Raw genomic sequence first — 18,693 nt, forward strand, 5'->3', positions numbered from 1 at the left:
TATGGCCTTGCATTCTCTTTTTGGATTCTCTTCTGTATTGCTTGGGATAGTACTATGAGGATCAGTAACTCTTTTACTCAGTTGACCCACTTGTGCTTCCAAATTTCTAATGGAGAACCTTGTTTCATTCATGAAACTATGAGTGGTCTTACTTAGATCAGAGATTATGGTTGCTAAGTTAGAGAGGCTCTGCTTAGAATTCTATGTCTGTTGCTCAGAAGATGATGGAAAAGGCTTGCTATTGCCAAACCTATTTCTTACACCATTTTTATTATTGAAGCCTTGATTAGGCTTCTGTTGATCCTTCCATGAGAAATTTGGATGATTTCTCCATGAAGGATTATAAGTGTTTCCATAGGATTCTCCCATGTAATTCACCTCTTCTATTGCAGGGTTCTCAGGGTCATAAGCTTCTTCTTCAGAGGAAGCTTCTTTAGTACTGCCGGATGCAACTAGCATTCCATTCAGACTCTGAGAAATCATATTGACTTGCTAAGTCAATATTTTATTCTGAGCCAATATTGCATTCAGAGTATCAATCTCAAGACTCCTTTCCTCTGAGTTGTCCCATTATTCACAGGATTTCTTTCAGAAGTGTACATGAATTGTTATTTGCAACCATTTCAATGAGTTCCTGGGCTTCTGCAGGCATCTTCTTCAGATGAAGAGATCCACCAGCAGAGTGGTCCAATGACATCTTGGATAATTTAGACAGACCATCATAGAATATACATTGGATGCTCCATTCTGAAAGCATATCAGAAGGACACCTTTTGAGGTGGAAAGAATTTGGCCAAGAAGGCATTGACCAGCTTTTCCCAAGAGTTCAGGCTTTCTTTTGGTTGTGAGTCTAACCATGTCCTAGCTCTGTCTCCTACAGCAAATGGGAAAAGCATAAGTCTGTAGACCTCAGGATTAACCCCATTGGTCTTGACAGTGTCACAGATTTGCAAGAATTCAGCTAAAAATTGATAAGGATCTTCCAATGGAAGTCCATGAAACTTTCAATTCTGCTGCATTAGAGGAACTAATTGAGGCTTAAGCTCAAAATTGTTTGCTCCAATTGTAGGAATTGAGATGCTTCTTCCATAGAAGTCAGAAGTGGGTGCAGTAAAGTCACCAAGCATCTTCCTTGCATCTCCACCATTGTTGTTATTTTTGGCTGCCATAACTACTTCTTTTTCAAAAAGTTCTGTTTGGTCCTCTCCAGAGTGTTGTGTTTTAGCTTCTCTTAGCTTCCTCTTTAGAGTCCTTTCAGGTTTAGGATCAGCTTCAACAAGAATATTCTTATCTTTGTTCCTGCTCATATGAAAAAGAAGAGAACAGAAAAGAATAGAAATCCTCTATGTCACAGTATAGAGATTCCTTTTTGTGAGTAGAAGAATAGAAGAGTAGAACGAAGAAGGGAGAAGAAGGAGAATTCGAACACAGAGAGAGGGAGAGGGTTCGAATTTTTAAGAAGAGGAGAAGTGTTAGTAAATAAATAAATAGAAAAGGATGAGAGAGAGAGAGAGTTTTCAAAAATTAATTCAAACGAAAAGAAAAATATTTTTGTTTTTATTTTAATTATTAGTTAGAATTCAAATTTATTAAAAGAAATAAAATAAAATTAGAATTTAAAATAATTAGTTAAAAAAAGAATTTTGAAAAAGGTGTTAGTTATTTTTGAAAATTGGAGAGAGAAAAGTAGTTAGGTGGTTTTGAAAAAAATATGATTGAAATAGAAAACTTTTAAAATCAAACAAAAAGTCAAGTAGTTAATTGAAAAAGATTTGAAAATCAATTTTGAAAAGATGAGAAGTTAGAAAAAGATTTTGAAATTAAATTTTGAAAAAGATATGATTGAAAATCATTTTGAAGAAGATTTGAAAAGGAAATTAAAAATATTTGATTTTTGAAATTAAAGTTGATTACTTGACTAACAAGAAACTAAAAGATATGATTCTAGAATTTAAAGATTGATCCTTTCTTAATAGGCAAGTAACAACTTGAAAGTTTTTGACTCAAAACATTAAATGTTAGCAATTAATTCGAAAATCATGAAATACAAATAAGAAAAAGATTTTGAAAATTAATTTTGATTTTTTTTTTGAAAACATGAAAGAAAAATGAAAAAGATTTTGAAAATCAATTTTAAAATTTTTGAAATTATTAAGAAGAAAAATAAAAAAAGGTTTGATTTTTGAAAGAGATTTAAAAAGATTGAATTTTTAAATTGAAATTTTGACTTGACTAATGAGAAACAATTGAATTTTAAAAATTGTTGACTAAGTCAATCCCAAAATTTCGAAATTTATTAGAAGAACAAAGGAAAGATATTTTTTTTTTATTTTTGAATTTTTAATGAGGAGAGAGAAAAACAACACAATGACACAAAACATAAGAATTTATGATTAAAACAAAAAATACATGCAAGAACACTTTGAATGTCAAGATGAACACCAAGAACACTTTGAAGATCATGATGAACATCAAGAACATATTTTTGAAAATTTTTAAGAAAAGAAAGACATGCAAGACACCAAACTTAAAAATTTTTAATGTTTAGACACTATGAGTTTGAAAATGCATATGAAAAACAAGAAAAGACATAAAACAAGAAAATTCAAAGATCAAACAAGGAAAATCATCAAGAACAACTTGAAGATCAATGAAGAACACAATGCATATATTTTCGAAAATTTAAAAAAAATTAAAAGCATGCAATTGACACCAAACTTAAAATTTGACACTAGACTCAAACAAAGAACACAAAATATTTTTGGTTTTATGATTTTATTAATTTTTTTTTTTTTTGTATTTTTCAAAAATTATTTGGAAAAAGAAAATAAAGAGATACAAAACTTTTAATAATAATTCCAGGAATCATGCAATGTTAGTCTAAAGCTTCGGTCGAAAAGAATTAGACATGGACAGATGGCCAGCCAAGCTTTAAGTCTAAAGCTTCGGTCCAAAAGAATTAGACATGGCCAAATAGCCAGCCAAGCTTTTGTATACAACATAAAAGCATGTCAATGAGAAGTGGAAGCCTCAGTCCAAAAGATTAGACATGGCTAAACAGCCAGCCAGGCTTCACATATCTCATGAAACTCTAGAATTCGTTCTTAAAAATTCTGAAGAACACATTTTTCTATTATTTTTGAATTTTTGTAAAATTAAAAATAAAAAGCTTAAAAATAAAATAAAATTACCCAATCTAAGCAACAAGATGAACCGTCAATTGTCCAAACTCGAACAATCCCCGGCAATGGTGCCAAAAACTTGGTGCACGAAATTGTGATCACACTTTTCACAACTCCGCACAACTAACCAGCAAGTGCACTGGGTTGTCCAAGTGATATCTTATGTGAGTAAGGGTCGATCCCACGGAGATTGTCGGCTTGAAGCAAGCTATGGTCATCTTGTAAATGTCACTCAGGCAATTCAAATGGTTATGAGGTTTGATAATTAAAATATAATTAAAACATAAAATAAGATAAAGTTACTTATGTAATTCATTGGTGGGAATTTCAGATAAGCGTCTGAAGATGCTTTGTTGCTTCTGAACCTCTGCTTTCCTATTGCCTACTTCTAACCATGCGTTAATTCCTTCCATGGCAAGCTGTAAGATCCTCTCAGTGAAAATGGTCCTCGATGGTTTCCGTACGGCTAATCAATTATCGGATTTCTCGTCTCGGATGAAAAATACCAGGTACAGCTACCGCATGGCTAATCATCTGTCGGTTCTCACTAGCGTCGGAATAGAATCCATTGATTCTTTTGTAGACTGTCACTTGCGCCCAACATTCGCAGGTTTGAAGCTTGTCACAGTCATTCCTTCCCGGATCCTACTCGGAATACCGCAGACAAGGTTTAGACTTTTCAGATCCCAAGAATGCTGCCAATAATTCTAGCCTATACCACGAAGATACTAATCTCACGGACTCGGTCCGTGTATTAGATATCCAAGAGAATATACTCCAGCTGTTGTCTAATGACTACGTTGAACATCATGTAGACCGCTTTGTGGTTATCAGGCACGCGATCTTGGCTAAGCGAGTAACGAAGATTGGGTGATTGTCACGGGTCACCCCTTCATTCTGACATAACTAAATTAAGTACGAGAGTATATCTTGGAAAAGAAGTAGGCGTGAATTGAATAGAAAACAGTAGTAATTGCATTAATTCATGAAGAACAGTAGAGCTCCACACCTTAATCTATGGGGTGTAGAAACTCCACCATAGAAAATACATAAGTGAAAAATGTCTAGGCATGGCCGAATGACCAACCTCCAAAATGTGAACAAAGGAGAAAATGTATTCCAAAGATTGTAAAATAAATCTCCAAAAGTAGTTTTTATACTTGACTAGTAACCTAGGGTTACAGAAAATGAGTAACTAAGTGCAGATAGTTCAGAAATCCACTTCCGGGGCCCACTTGGTGTGTGCTTAGGCTGAGCCTTGAGCTTTACACGTGCATAGGCTGTTCCTAGAGTTAAACGCCAGCTTTGGTTCCATTTTGGGCGTTTAACTCCAATTCTAGTGCCAGTTTGGGTGTTTTACGCCAAGATGTTTTAGGCTGTCTTTGAACGCCAGTTTGGGCCATCAAATCTCGGAAAAAGTATGAACTATTATATATTTCTGGAAAGCCCAGGATGTCTACTTTTCAACACAATTGAGAGCGTGCTAATTGGGCTTCTATAGATCCAGAAAATCTACTTCGAGTGCAGAAGGGTCAGAATCCAACAACATCTGCAGTCCTTTTTCAGCCTCTGAATCAGATTTTTGCTCAGGTCCTTCAATTTCAGCCAAAAAATATATGAAATTATAGAAAAACATACAAACTCATAGTAAAGTCCAGAAATGTGATTTTTGAATAAAAACTAATAAAAATATAATAAAAAGTAATTAAAACATACTAAAAACTATGTAAAAACAATGCCAAAAAGGGTATAAATTATCCGCTCATCAGCGCACAAGTGAAAATTTCTATGTGTGCGTACGCACGCACTTGTGCATACGCACATGTCCATTTTCAGCCGCGTGTGCCGACGCACACGTCTGTGCGTCTGCACAGGTCCCAACACGTGATTTCATTAATTATGCACATGCTTTGCGATTTCTGAGGTCCTTGGCTCATTCTTGGAAGGCTGAATTGCTATCTTGGAGTGCTATATAAAGGAGACTTCAACACTTATCAAAGGGGGGAGGCATTAGAGCAATTTTTACATAGTTTTCATAGTAATTAGGAGTAGGAGTAGTGTAGAGTAGATAGCTCTCCTAGGGTTTATCAATTTCCATCGTAGCATTTTATAGCAAGCTTTGATTTTGATTTCACTTCTTCATTTGTAAATACTCTCAATTTCCTCTTTAATTAAAGCACTTTTACTTTCAACTTCTCTTGGTTCAAGTTACTTGTTCATATTGCAATTTTGTGTTTCTTGAAGTTTTGATTAATGAATTTTACATTTCATGCTTCCTTTATGTTTGATTGCTTGTTTATGTTTGGTTTTGTTGATAGTTGGTTATAGTTTTATATTTTACTTTGAAATTCTCCATGTTTTACTTTTATGCACACAACGTGTTTGTGAAAATGCCAACTCTAGATTTTGAGTAGATTTTCCCACCTTGGCTTGTGGTTTGAGTTCCTAGGATACTAGAGTCATAATATCCGACATTTAGTGGTAATTCTTGGGTAGTTGGTTGGCTCTTGTTTCCATTAATGCTAGCCATTTATCAACTAGTTTGGTAAGTTGGTTAGGACTTATGGATTAAGGTCAATTAAGCTTGCCTGACTTACCCCTCGATGGTTGGGGTTGACTAGGCGAGATCGACTCATCATAATTACCATAGTTGTGGTTATGACCATGATAGGATTCCTTGGATACTCATTCCCAAGTTAAGGCTTTCTTTTATTGCATTTTCACTAGTTTTGATCTCATTGTCCTTGTTGCTTGCATTACTTTCCAATTTTGATTATTGCTTAGTTCTTTTAATCTTTTGTTCTTTAATTGCACAAAACCCCTTTTGTTCTCTTCACAACTGAAAGAAGTAACATTTCATTTGCATTCCTAGGGAGAACGATCCGAGGTTTAACTACTCTCGGTTTATATTTGATTTGAATTTTATTATTTGATCTGAGCATTACTTGTTGGCTAGGAACTATACTTACAGCGCTAATCTTATTTTGAGATTAAATTCCTAGTCGACGGAAATGACCTTCTCTGTCAATACTCAACATGCTCTTCATGCTTTGACTTTACTCTTGCATCAAGTGTTAGTTAACATGTCTTAGCTTATATTGTTTCCTCACTTACATGCATAGCTAACATGTAGTGAGAACCCTACTCTTATTTGGCATTAGCCTCCGCCTATGTTCTATTTGCTTTAATATCTTTGTTGTAGGCTTTATTCACTTTCTTTTTCTCTTCTTTTAGGTTGGCCACCAAAAAGAGAAAAAAAGAGGGGCTTCAAATGGGGCAACAAACAAGTTCACCCGCACAACCCTTTGAAGGAGCTCATCAATTGTAGCAACCCGTCCACCTTGCTCTTCTTTGCATGCACCGAGGACAGTGCAATTTTCAAGTGTGGGGAGGTCGTCCGACCGATCTCCATGGGTAACAATTTCCTTTTTCAACACCAATTCTTAATTTTCTTTGTAGTTAGTTGTTTCATTGCATGTTAGGTTGCTTGCTAGTTAAAATTTGTACATATGTTTTTTTACCACTTCCCTTTTTATGTTAGGACTACTTGGTTTGGGTGGTGATTTCTTTTCCATGAAAAATTGTTTTAGAGCACCTTACCAATTTGAAAAAAAAAATTTGTTGAACTTGCTTGGAAGAATTTATTTTGGAACATGGTTTTTGAGCTAAGAACACAAGCATGTGATTTTTGAGCCCAATTGTGTGATTACATCTTATAACCACCTATTTTCCATTATTGTATGTATTATTCTCTTTCTATGATAGTAATCTTTGATTTGTTTGATTCTTTATGTCCATTATTCTATGTATACATGCATTTATATGATTGAGGCCATCATTTTGTTTAGCTCACTTACCCAAATAGCCTACCTTTTATCAACTATTGTTAGCGAATTTTAAGCCTATTTAATCCCTTTTGTTCTTAATATTAGCAAATCACTACCCTTAAGTGAAAAACAATAAATGTCCTTCATTTGGATCTTTGATTAGCTTAGGCTAGTGAGGGTGTGTATCATTTGGGTATGGGAAACTTGGGACATTGGTTGAGGTAAAAGTGTATTTTGTATTTTTGTTGAAAATTATGGGATTGGTTGAGGTAAAAGTGTATTTCTATATATATATATATATATATATATATATATATATATATATATATATATATATATATATATATATATATATATATATATATATAGAGAAAAAGAAATAGAAAAATAAAAGAAACAAAAATATATAGAAAAAATGAAATAAAAAGGAGACAAAAATGCCCCAAAGTAAAGTAACCATAACAATGCATATGAAATGTGAATTAAAGAGAATGCATGAGTATGTGAAAAAAGTGGGAATCATGGGTAGCTAAGTATTGTATTAGAATTGTATAGGTTGTCATATGTGTTTGGTGAGAGCTTAAGTTAATCAAAGATTCAAATTCCAAGCTCACTTGACCATATACATCCCTACCTTTACCCTAGCCCCATTACAACCTATGAATAAGTCCTCATGATGAATGTATACATGCATTGAATGATTGTTGATTGTTAGATGAAAGACAAATCCTGGAAAGCATGATTAGAAGAGAATTGAGTGATCGACCCTATACACTTGAGCGACTAGAGCGGATACACTTCCGGTGAGGGTTCGATGCTCAATTCCTTGTTCTCGGTTTTCATGAGCTTTTCTTCTTGCAAGTCTACTTGTACTTTATTTTGATATTCAAATTGGTAGGATTCCTGAATCATCATACTACTTATCCCTACATGTGCATATGTGTTTATGGAGATTGATTTACTTTTAACCAAGTAGGTAGAATCATCTTGGATTTAGTGCATTCATATAGATAGGTGCATATAGTTTATTTGCATTGAATAAATGTTCATACCCCTTTTCTTGTCCTTCTTTATTCTTAGCATGAGGACATGCTTGGTTTAAGTGTGGGAAGGTTTGATAAACCCCAATTTTGTAGTTTATCTTGTACTTAATTTGGAGGATTTTATCAACTTTTCTCACATTTATTCAATGAAATAGCATGGTTTTGTAATTCTCCCTAAATTTGTGCTTAAGTGTGAAAACATGCTTTTTAGGCCTTAAAATAGCCAAATTTAATTCTCTTTAATTCCATTCAATGCCTTGATATGTTTGTTAAGTGATTTCAGGATTAGAAGGCAAAGATTGGATTGAGGGAATGAAGTAAAAGCGTGTAAAAATGGAGAACTCATGAAGAAATGAAGGAACTGCAAAGCTATCAATCCTGACCTTCTCGCACTTAATCGATCATAACTTGAGCTAAAAAGGTCCAAATGAGGCGGTTAAAGTTGCGTTGGAAAGATAACATCTAGGACTTCAAAATGATATAAAATTTGCCATAGTTTCCTGGCATTTAGGGACACGTATGCGCGCATCACGCACACGCATCGCAGGATTAGCGTGGGTCCATTTTAGCAACTCGTGGCCAGCGATTTCTAGCTCATTTTGGGCCCAATCCAACTCATTTCTGATGCTATTGAACCCAAGGATTGAAGGTGGAATGGGCAAGTAGTCATAGTTTAGTTTTTCATCGTGTTTTAGGTTAGAATTCTAGAGAGAGAAGCTCTCCCATCTCTCTAGAATTTAGGGTAGTTTAGCTTTCCCTCTTAATTTCTTGTTATTACATCTTTGATCTTCTAGTTTTACTTGTTAATTTCTTATTTTATTCTCTTTTATGTTGACGAACTATTGTTGAATCTTGATTTCTTTGAATGCAACCTTATGTTTCCAAGTCTCTTTTATGTTATCTCCATTGTTATTGTTGATTTCTTATTGATGTTAGTTGTGGGTTTTGTTAATTCTTGCATTTTGTGATGTTTACTTTTATTTCACTCTAGGTGTTTGATGAAATGTTTCCTTTGATTATTGAGTAGCTTTCTTTACTCTTGGCCTAGGCTAAGGGAATTGAGTGACCTTGAGTCATTGGGACTCATTGAATTGGTGATTTGAGAACCCTTGGTGGTCAATTTGATAACCATTGCTACTAGCCTACTACTAAGTCAATTAGTAGCTAAGTTACACTACAACATTTTCAGGTTGAGACAACATTTAAAAAGTGTTGCCTAAAGGCTGACAAAAAGTTGCTTTTGATCTATGGCAACACTTTTGGGCCTAAGGCAACGTTTTTGGTCGGCGTTGCATATGCAGCCGTTGCCTTAGATCAAGGCAACACTTTTTTGTTTCAAAAGCAACGCTTTTGAGAGCAACACTTGGTAAGTGTTGCCTTTGGTTGAAAAACAACAACACTTCAAAGGTGTGTTTGAGACAACATTTTTGCAGTGTTGTCTCTTCTCTCATATTTTGGTCACTACTAAAAAGTGTTGCTTATTTGCAATAAAATGCAACTCTTTTACGTGTTGCTTATAAATTAGAATTTGCAATCCTTTGAAGTGTTGTCTATTTGCAATAAAATACAACTCTTTTACGTGTTGCTTATAAGTTGGAATTTGCAATCCTTTGAAGTGTTGCCTATTAGTTTTGAATATGCAACCCTTTAAAATATTGCCTTTTCTTTTGGATATGCAACCTATACAAGTGTTGCTTTTTCTTTTGGATATGCAACCATACAAGTGTTGTCTAATATTCAAAATATGCAACTAATAAAAGGGTTGCCTTTTTGATAAAAATAAAAATTATTTTTGTAATAAAAATATAAAAAAATAAAATTTACAATAAAATTTTTTGTTCATACATGTGTAATTATTTTAATTAATAAATAAATTTGTGCACAATAAAAAATAATTATAAAAGAGACAAAATAACTAAAAATAAAATTCTAATTAAAATAGATATTAAAAGGTTCAATTAGTATTTCTAATACATGTTCATCAATAATTCTCAACAAAATAATAAAATTCTTGTCTAACAATAATTGTCATAACAAAATAGTAATTAATATCAATCAAAATAATATCAAAATATCTATGCTTGACTTTGTTGGAACAATCTGATAGTGTGTGGATCCAAAATCAGTGCCAAATGAAAGCTTTTCGGTAACATCAGAGTAATGGTATGATGAACTCAAAATCCTCTTGCCTCCACTGAGTCCAATAACTGCTGCATTTAAATGAATTGGGGTTTAGTTAAAGTTGCATTTAAAAAAAAAATTGAAACATAAAAGGTGCAATAACGGAAAATGATGCATGGTATGTGTTTGATGAAGTACCTGAGTAAACTGAGAAAGAGAAATGCAATTCAGATAACGATGATTGCTCCAAAAAGGTATTAGCTTAGTAGTTCTTATTTAGAATCATAGAATCACAGGAAGAGACTTCACTCACATAATTGTTTGGTGTGGAAGGAAATAACGTTGCTGCTATATTAGATTTTTCTCTTTTATTTTTTAATGATTTTTCTTTTATTATCACTATCGTATAAAATTAATTAATTTATGTTTGAGAGAAAGCAACAGAGAAATAAATGACTGAAACATAAATTTGAAGGGGAAAAAATGAAAAGATAAAGATATGAAACAACTCCCTTGACAATTTCTGTCATTCCTGCGAATGAAACAGCAGTTACTAGAGTCTGTTGCAGTGACAACACGCATCACTCCCCAACATAGCCACATTATTTCAGCAATGAGGAAAAAAATTTCTTCCTCACAGTAGCACAACGCTACAAAAATAAGTAATTAAAAAGGAAAAAGAAAAAAAGATGATTGATTAAAAATAGCAAGAGTGTATTGCAGAAGCCACCATGAAGTAAGATGGCAGAAGACAGAGAAAGCAAAGGCCAAAAATGTTGATAGTCCATTCCCAATAAATGATAAATCACAAAAATTACTGCAAATTTTTTTGTTATACCTGGTCATTACTTTGGATCAGGAGTTGATGAGGAAGGACGATCGTTGCCATTCGAACATTGCTTACTATTTATATCATGTGTTGATTCCTTGGCTCGTAATAAAGATAGTGCTTCATCAATATTTGTGCCAAGAGAACTCTGTTGCAAGAGAAGCTTCACAAGATCCTCCAAACTTTGGACTCTATCTTTTGTCTCATGAAGTTCAGTTTTCATTGAACTTATAGTCTCTGCATGTTGCTGCTTAATTTTAGCAATCTCCCATTCTTTTTGCAGAGATGTTTTTGTGATTGTCCTCCCATAACATCGAACTCTTCCTGGTTGTTCTTTGCCAAATACTGCAGTAAATGCTTTCTCGGGAGTGTCTCCAGCTTCTTGGTGGCTCTTAAGTTTATCCTATTAAAAGAAAACATAACAATTTTAGCTTGTTCCACTCACTTATTCTCATGCTTCTTTCCAAAACAGCCTAAAAGTAAAGGTGTTATGTCATGGCTATTTCCTCGGTTCAAGAAGAAGCATAGCAAAAATGTGATGATGAGTTTCCCAAACAGAACTGAATCTGAGAAAGTTTCTCATGTTCTTAAGGACATGTGAATAGTTTCAATTGAGACACTCAAGAGGGAGTTAATGGAAGCGAATGAGAGTAGGGATGCAGCATTAATGGAAGTTTCTGAGATGAGAACTTCATTGGGGGAACTTTTAATACTTTTAATAATGATATAATGAACATATTAAAAGTTAAAACTTAGATTTTATGTCCTTTACCAGTCATGTCCATATCAGCTAACCATTAAATATAAATAGATGACAGAAATTAAAGGATAATTTGATTAATTTCAAACCTAAAAAAGCAAGTTGTCTTAAATTAATGCCTACCAAATCCCAAACTCTAAAAGGACACGGGACACTATTGTGAGTTTGTGACAAGTCACTGTTATTTTAATTAGAATTAAGAGGTAATATATCATTTAACATTTGTATCTTTGACTTCTCGCCTGCTATATCTAAATAAATTAAAGCATAAGCAATTCAAGAAGAATCCTCCTCCAGGGGGAATTGACTTTGAAGGCTCTAAAATCAAGATATATACATATTACATACTATAACAATACATTTTTTTAGTTTAAACCCTCCGGTGGGAATCTTAAGGGTAGAAGAGAATCCAGGATTTTATATTCAGGATAGGATCTTAAGTTTTATACAGGACAATCTGACTTAAAATAATACTGTAAATTAAGGTAGTTTTAATTTAGATCAATTTGTAAATTAAGGCAGTTCTACTTCAACTTATTATGACTTACAATAACAGCTTGTGTTCCTGAATCAAGCTCTTTTCCTTTTCGTCCAATTCGAGTTGCAACAAACACATCAACCTGTGATGGGTCTTCTTTGTTCTCATTCATTTCATGCTACAAGTAAGGGGAAAGAGTATTAAAAATGGCCAAAAATAATATTTATCTAGTTTTAAGATGGTCATTATACAGCAAGAAAAAACTTATAAAAAATCAAAATTATTACCATTTCATTACGCACTCTTGCAAAACTTATAGGTCCCATTCGATGTTGATGTTGTTGCTTTTTACGATTTTCAGAATTTAAACGAGATAGAGCCTATACCCAACAAAATTAAAGGGAGTTATATGTAATAAACCAAAAGCATAAAAAAGACAAAGAAACAGAATTATTTATTCTACAACTCACCTTAACAGAAGGAATACTCCAATATGCAATTAACTTTTGAAATTGAACTTCTGGAATATCTAAAGGGTGATTTTTCAGCATATCTTCAATGTTGTTATATCTCTCAAAATGCTTTCCCTTGATTCTTGTTTTGTAACCTTTCCAAGCTTCTCGAACACCAGTCATCACCCACCCTTTCCCCTCTTTTGGAAGAATGAACTTTGACTACGAAAAAGTACAAAACAAAAATTGTAAATGACAATTCAAGAACACTAAAAACAAAGACAAAACTGCAGTGTAAAACAGCAGCTATATACTTTCACAAAACTACAGCTAAGCCATACGAAATTGAAAATTTTCAGATCATAAAAAATAGATGAGAAATAAAACACTTACATTAATATATTTCCATATGCGCTTTTTGACTTTGAGGGGCACAGCTTTCCAACTAGTGTACATCAATGTTATGAAATCGCTATTCCTTCCCATTGTTCCAATAAAGTAAGTTAAATCATTCACTCTTCTTGGAGTTGGTCCCACTGCTTGTCCTTTATAAAAAGTCACCTCTTCTCTTTCTTCCCAACTTCTTGCATGGATTTTAGCACACCTTGTTTTTCCTCGTGTCCTTCTAGTCTTTGGAGTATCTATAAATATGTGCAATTTAACCATTTAAATGAATTATATAGATATACATGCTAATGAATAAGTAAAATGATAATTATGTATAAAGTGCAGCACCTTTAACATTGTTAGTTTCCATAAGGTGATTGTCATCACCATGAAGAACTTCATCTTCATATTCACCAACATAGTCCTCATCATCCGAGAAATCATCATCATCATCATCTCCAACTTCATTAGCATTTGCTCCACTATGTTCCTCCTCTCCTTCCACATGAATCCCATTTGTCTCCAAAAATGTATCAAGTGTCATGGCTTGACAACTTGATTTTGTATTTGTCTTCCTAAGATTTTGTTGCTTTTCTTGAATAGATCTTTCGTTTTCAGCACTTGGTTCAAAATCATCATCTTCTCTTTCCAAATGAACCCCATGTGTCTCCAAAAATTTATCCATACCCATGGTTGGACGCTTTTTAAGATTTTCTGGTTCTTCTTCACTAGCTCCAATTTTCTGGTTCGGCATACTTTTCATTCTTTTGGAAATTGGGACTTCTTTTTGAGTGCTTTGCTTAGAAGGCATAGGAGTCACTCTCTTTTGTCCATGACCACCAGCCATCATTGGAGAGATAAAATGCTGCTTCTTATGAATTTCTGCTGTATTTTTCTACATGAATTGCTTGTTGCTTTGATACTGTTTTACCAGTCTTCTCCGCTTTGGAGTAGTTCTTGTTTCCATTGTATTTCTGAAATAAAACAAAATAAAAGATGACATTAGACATTAGAATTTGGCAATGTAAATAAAGTTCTTTCCCAACACCAAATGCAGCCTTTAATAAATCATTAAGAAACTGAATGGAGTTGTTTGCTGAGGATATAATTGAAGACTACTATTTAATAGTAATAAACAAGAAGGAGCTGAAGGAGATAACATTGTGGAACTGAAGGAGCTGTTTGCTGAAGATGTAATTGAAGACTACTATTTAATAGTAATAAACAAGAAGGCATGCCATAAGACACATATATAAAAAAGTGATATATCTTTCATTCCACTTCCCTACTGTTTAATGCAATTAAAAAGTTAAAGTATATACATCTTTTATTCCACTTCCCTACTATTTAGTGTAATGAAGGAAAAAAGTATAAATCATTCAATGTCGTCTTCGGAATTATCTTCTGATTTTGTGTTGTATTCTTGTGAAAGAAGAACTCCTTTTGAAGCATCTATAACAACTTCGTGCAAGTCACCCCTAATCAAATCAATTTCACCATTATCATTGGGTATAGAAGGACCCATTGAATGGTCAGATGGCTCTTTTTCATATATAGCTTGGGGATCAACATCAGCTTCGTCACCTATGCTAAATAAATCCCTTGGAATTGACTTCATAACATAATGTTTATTTTGATCAAATGGATCTTGCACATAGAAGCATTGGTGTACTTGACATGCCAACACAAAAGGCTCTTCTTGATAGCATTTTTTGTTGAATTGAACATACGAAGAGCCATAGCCATCCTCTTGAGTCTCATACCAGTCACATCTAAACAATACAACCTTAAAATTGCCAAAGTAGTCTAACTCAATTATATCATTTATTCTGCCATAGTAGGAAACTTTTGCACGAATTGGATTTGGATCCTTTGCACTTGCAAAGCTCGTAGTCAACGCAACTAAAGTTACACCACTATTTTGCGTCTTGCGTCTTGCCTCACGTTGCCTAGTATGAAATCTATACCCATTGATAAAATACCCCGAATATCTTTTTGCAATCTTGTTGGGCCCTCTAGAAAGCTCCTTAATCCAATCTGGAACATTCTGACGCATGGCACGTGCTTTAAACCATGAGGGAAAGTTCATACTATGGTTCTTAGCTTTCACCCAACTTGTTCCTTGTTGATCAGCCTCATGCTCTCTAAATCCAAAATTAGGATTTTCGTAAGTAAAACCTAGAGATAATACCATGATTCATAATTAAAAAAATTAAAAGAAATGGACAGTTCAATAATATGTTTGGTTAGTAGGATTTACCTAACATAGTCTTCAATTTTTCCACAGTTCAATAATATATAGCTATGGGCTTGGTTTCGAGACTTGTCGTCAAGAGAAAAAATCTCACCCTTCTTTGCTTCCAATGGACAGCCTTTCTTAGGAAACAAAATTGGAAATGAATGTGGAATTTCCGCTTCAAAGTCATTAGCATCATTATTCCGGGGTATTCTATTCAATTTTGTTTGAACACCATCATGTAAATAACGTGAGCAAAAAGTTAAACACTCATCAACCAAGTAGGCCTCCGCAATAGATCCTTCAGGACTACTTCTATTTCGAACATATGACTTCAAAGTACACATGTATCTTTCGGGAGGATACATCCACCGAAATTGAACTGGGCCGCCTAGTCTCACTTCATTAGCCAAATGAATAGGCAAATGCATCATTATGTCAAAAAATGAAGGAGGAATAATCCTCTCCAATTGGCATAGTGTTATCACAATCTCTGCTTCCAATTGATTTATCTCTTCTAATGTGATAACCTTTTGACATAACTGACGAAAAAAAGAGCCAAGCCGAATTAAAGGGATTGCGACCGAATCTGGAAGTATACTTTTGATGGGAATTTGCAGCAAATAATGCAGCATAAAATGGGCATCATGAGTCTTGTAACCTGATACTTTTCTTTCTGCAAGGTTCACGCATCGAGAAATATTTGAGGCAGCACCATCAGGTAGCTTTGCTTTCTTCAAGACATCACAAAAAATTGATTTCTCAGCTTTAGTCATGGAGAAACATGCTTTTGCAAACTTCACTTTTCTATTACCTCTTATTTCTTTTGGATGAAGATTCTTACGAATGCCTATTTCTTTCAAGTCATATCGAGCATTTAGGTGGTCTTTTGTCTTTCCAGATATATCCAAGAGAGTTCCAAGAATACTGTCAACTATATTCTTTTCTATATGCATTACATCAAGATTGTGTCTTGATGTGTTATACTTCCAGTAAGGTAAATCAAAAAAGATTGACATTTTCCTCCACGGGCCTTCATTCACCTTTTTTTTTGTCTTCCCAAAGGAATTCTCCATAGAATCTAAGTGACTTAAAACTTCCATGCCCTCTAGCAATGGTGGAGCTTTTCGATGTTCTTCTTTTCCATTAAATGACCTTTTATTAGTTCTCCATGGATGTTCCTCGGGCAAAAAAATACGATGACCCATATAACACATCTTCCGACTATGTGTAAGATAACTAGAACAAGTCCCATAGTTACAAGAAGGGCAAGCTAGTTTCCCCTTTGTACTCCACCCGGATAACATTGCATATGCAGGGAAATCACTAATTGTCCATAAGAGAGCTGCATGCATTTGAAAAGTTTTATTTCTTGCGGCATCGTATGTTTCTACCCCAAGTTCCCATAACTCCTTCAATTCTTCAATCAATGGTTGCAGGTACACGTCAATATCATTTCCTAGCGATTTTGGTCCCAGGATCAACAGAGAAAGCATGAAGTATTCTTGTTTCATGCACATCCATGGTGGCAAGTTATAAGTCATTAAAATAACCGGCCATGTGCTATGAGATATACTCATGGTTCGAAATGGATTGAATCCATCGCTCGCCAAACCAAGTCTCAAGTTACGAGGTTCCTTGGCGAATTTTGAATGTCGGTTATCAAAATCTTTCCATGATTGACCATCGGCAGGATGCTTTAGCTTTCCATCCTTTTTACGCTCTTCCTGATGCCAACTCATATTCTTAGCGGTCTTTGAGCACATGAATAGCCTTTGAAGCCTGGGAATTAGGGGAAAGTGCCGTAATGTCTTTGCAGGAATGTTGTGAGCTTTCTTTGAAGATATGTCACCTTCAACTACCGCAGGCTCAATCCAATGAGAAGTTCCACATTCATGGCAACATGTTTTATTCTCGTGCTCTTTCCAATATAGCATGCAATCATTTGGGCATGCATCAATCTTTTTATAATCAAGACCTAAATCTCTCACCATAGCCTTGGCTTTGTTGAAAGAAGAAGGGAGATTCAAGTTAGGAATAGCCTTTTTCAACAACTCCAGGAGGGAAGTGAACGAGGCATTGCTCCATCCATGTAGACACTTCAACAAGTATAGTCGGATGGTGAAAGATAACGTAGAAAATCCCTTGCAACCAGGATATAGTTCCTTGCTAGCCTCGTCAACCAAATTATAGAACTTCTTTGCATCTTCGTTCATACCTTCTTTTTCTCCCTCAACATCTGCCACATTCCTAAACCTTTCGTCTAGCAAGCCTTCAATGTCATCGCATGAATAAATCTCATCGGTATCACCAGTATCGACATCCATACCAATTACACTTTCCCCATGATTAACCCATCGTGTATAGCCCTTGACAAATCCAAAGCATATTAAATGGCTATAAATAGACTCTCTTTGACCCCAAAGGAAGTTGCAACATTTTGCAAAAGAACATAGAATTTCCTCTCCTTGAGGATTTCCAACGGAGTAAGCATAGTCCAAGAATCTATTGACGCCATCTCTAAACTCTTGGCTATGTCTTGGTACACTCATCCAGTTCTTGGATGAGTCCTGGGAAAACCTAATTGTTCATAGTGATATTACTATTAAACTAAAAATGATTATGGTCTTAAACACCAGCTAAAAACAATTTTCTTTTATCAAAATGGAATCTGAAACTTGCTATATATACATGGTTGCTCAATATAAAATATATAAAAATAAATATTAAAAAATGCTTTTATATTTTAAAAGAAATATTAATAATTCTTTTATTATTCTAAAAAGCTAACCAAATACAAACTAATCATAATTCTTTTATTATTCTAAAAGAAATATTAATAATTACTTTTGAAAAGATATATTTTAATTAAACAATCAGTATTTTATTACATAAAAAAGTGCAAAAGAATAACATAAACATATAAAAGAAAATAAGTATAAGATAGACTTACGAGGTCATGCCGCAACAATTCGCACTTAGTGTTCAGCTGCGTATACTCAAGTATGAGTGAAGGAATCAATCTGATTAAGAAAGAGAGACCAGAGGAGATGAGAAAGAGTATGAGTAAAAATGAATTGTGACTTGCATAGAATCAATCTGATTCTGCACTTAGTGCAGCTTTTATATACACAAGAGAGTGCAGGTTTTATATAAACAAAAGCACTATAAATATTAGCAGTTAATCATAAAGAAAAATAACACTGATATTGGCCACATTAATTTATGAGACATAGTGATATAGCCATATACACTTGGATATTTGTAGTCCTTCTGAGCTGCACGGAATTAATTCAGTGGAGCTTCAATTTCAGGAGGAGGGGGTATATAATAAATAATTTATTTTATATATTAAATTATTAGCGCAAAATCAACGCA

At 34.1% G+C, this 18,693-nt stretch overlaps 2 protein-coding genes across 2 annotated transcripts; both read right to left on the reverse strand.

Moving 5' to 3' along the window:
* Nucleotides 1-11,018: 11,018 nt before the first annotated feature.
* Nucleotides 11,019-13,861, reverse strand: LOC107630636 (uncharacterized). The gene is made up of 6 exons (XM_088497433.1): nucleotides 13,428-13,861; nucleotides 13,086-13,333; nucleotides 12,711-12,914; nucleotides 12,528-12,620; nucleotides 12,311-12,418; nucleotides 11,019-11,405 (listed from the first exon to the last, which is right to left on the reverse strand). The coding sequence occupies exons 1-6, from the start codon at nucleotides 13,840-13,842 to the stop codon at nucleotides 11,019-11,021; spliced, it is 1,455 nt and encodes a 484-aa protein (XP_088353559.1). The 5' UTR covers nucleotides 13,843-13,861.
* A 593-nt stretch (nucleotides 13,862-14,454) lies between these two features.
* LOC148548575 (uncharacterized) lies at nucleotides 14,455-17,867 on the reverse strand. The gene is made up of 2 exons (XM_088497432.1): nucleotides 15,340-17,867; nucleotides 14,455-15,223 (listed from the first exon to the last, which is right to left on the reverse strand). Exons 1-2 carry the CDS (start codon nucleotides 17,865-17,867, stop codon nucleotides 14,455-14,457), a joined length of 3,297 nt encoding a protein of 1,098 aa, XP_088353558.1.
* Nucleotides 17,868-18,693: the final 826 nt, after the last annotated feature.

The sequence above is a fragment of the Arachis ipaensis genome, chromosome B8 (assembly GCF_059453495.1).
Source record: "Arachis ipaensis isolate K30076 ecotype BB chromosome B8, ASM5945349v1, whole genome shotgun sequence".
NCBI lineage: Eukaryota > Viridiplantae > Streptophyta > Magnoliopsida > Fabales > Fabaceae > Arachis > Arachis ipaensis.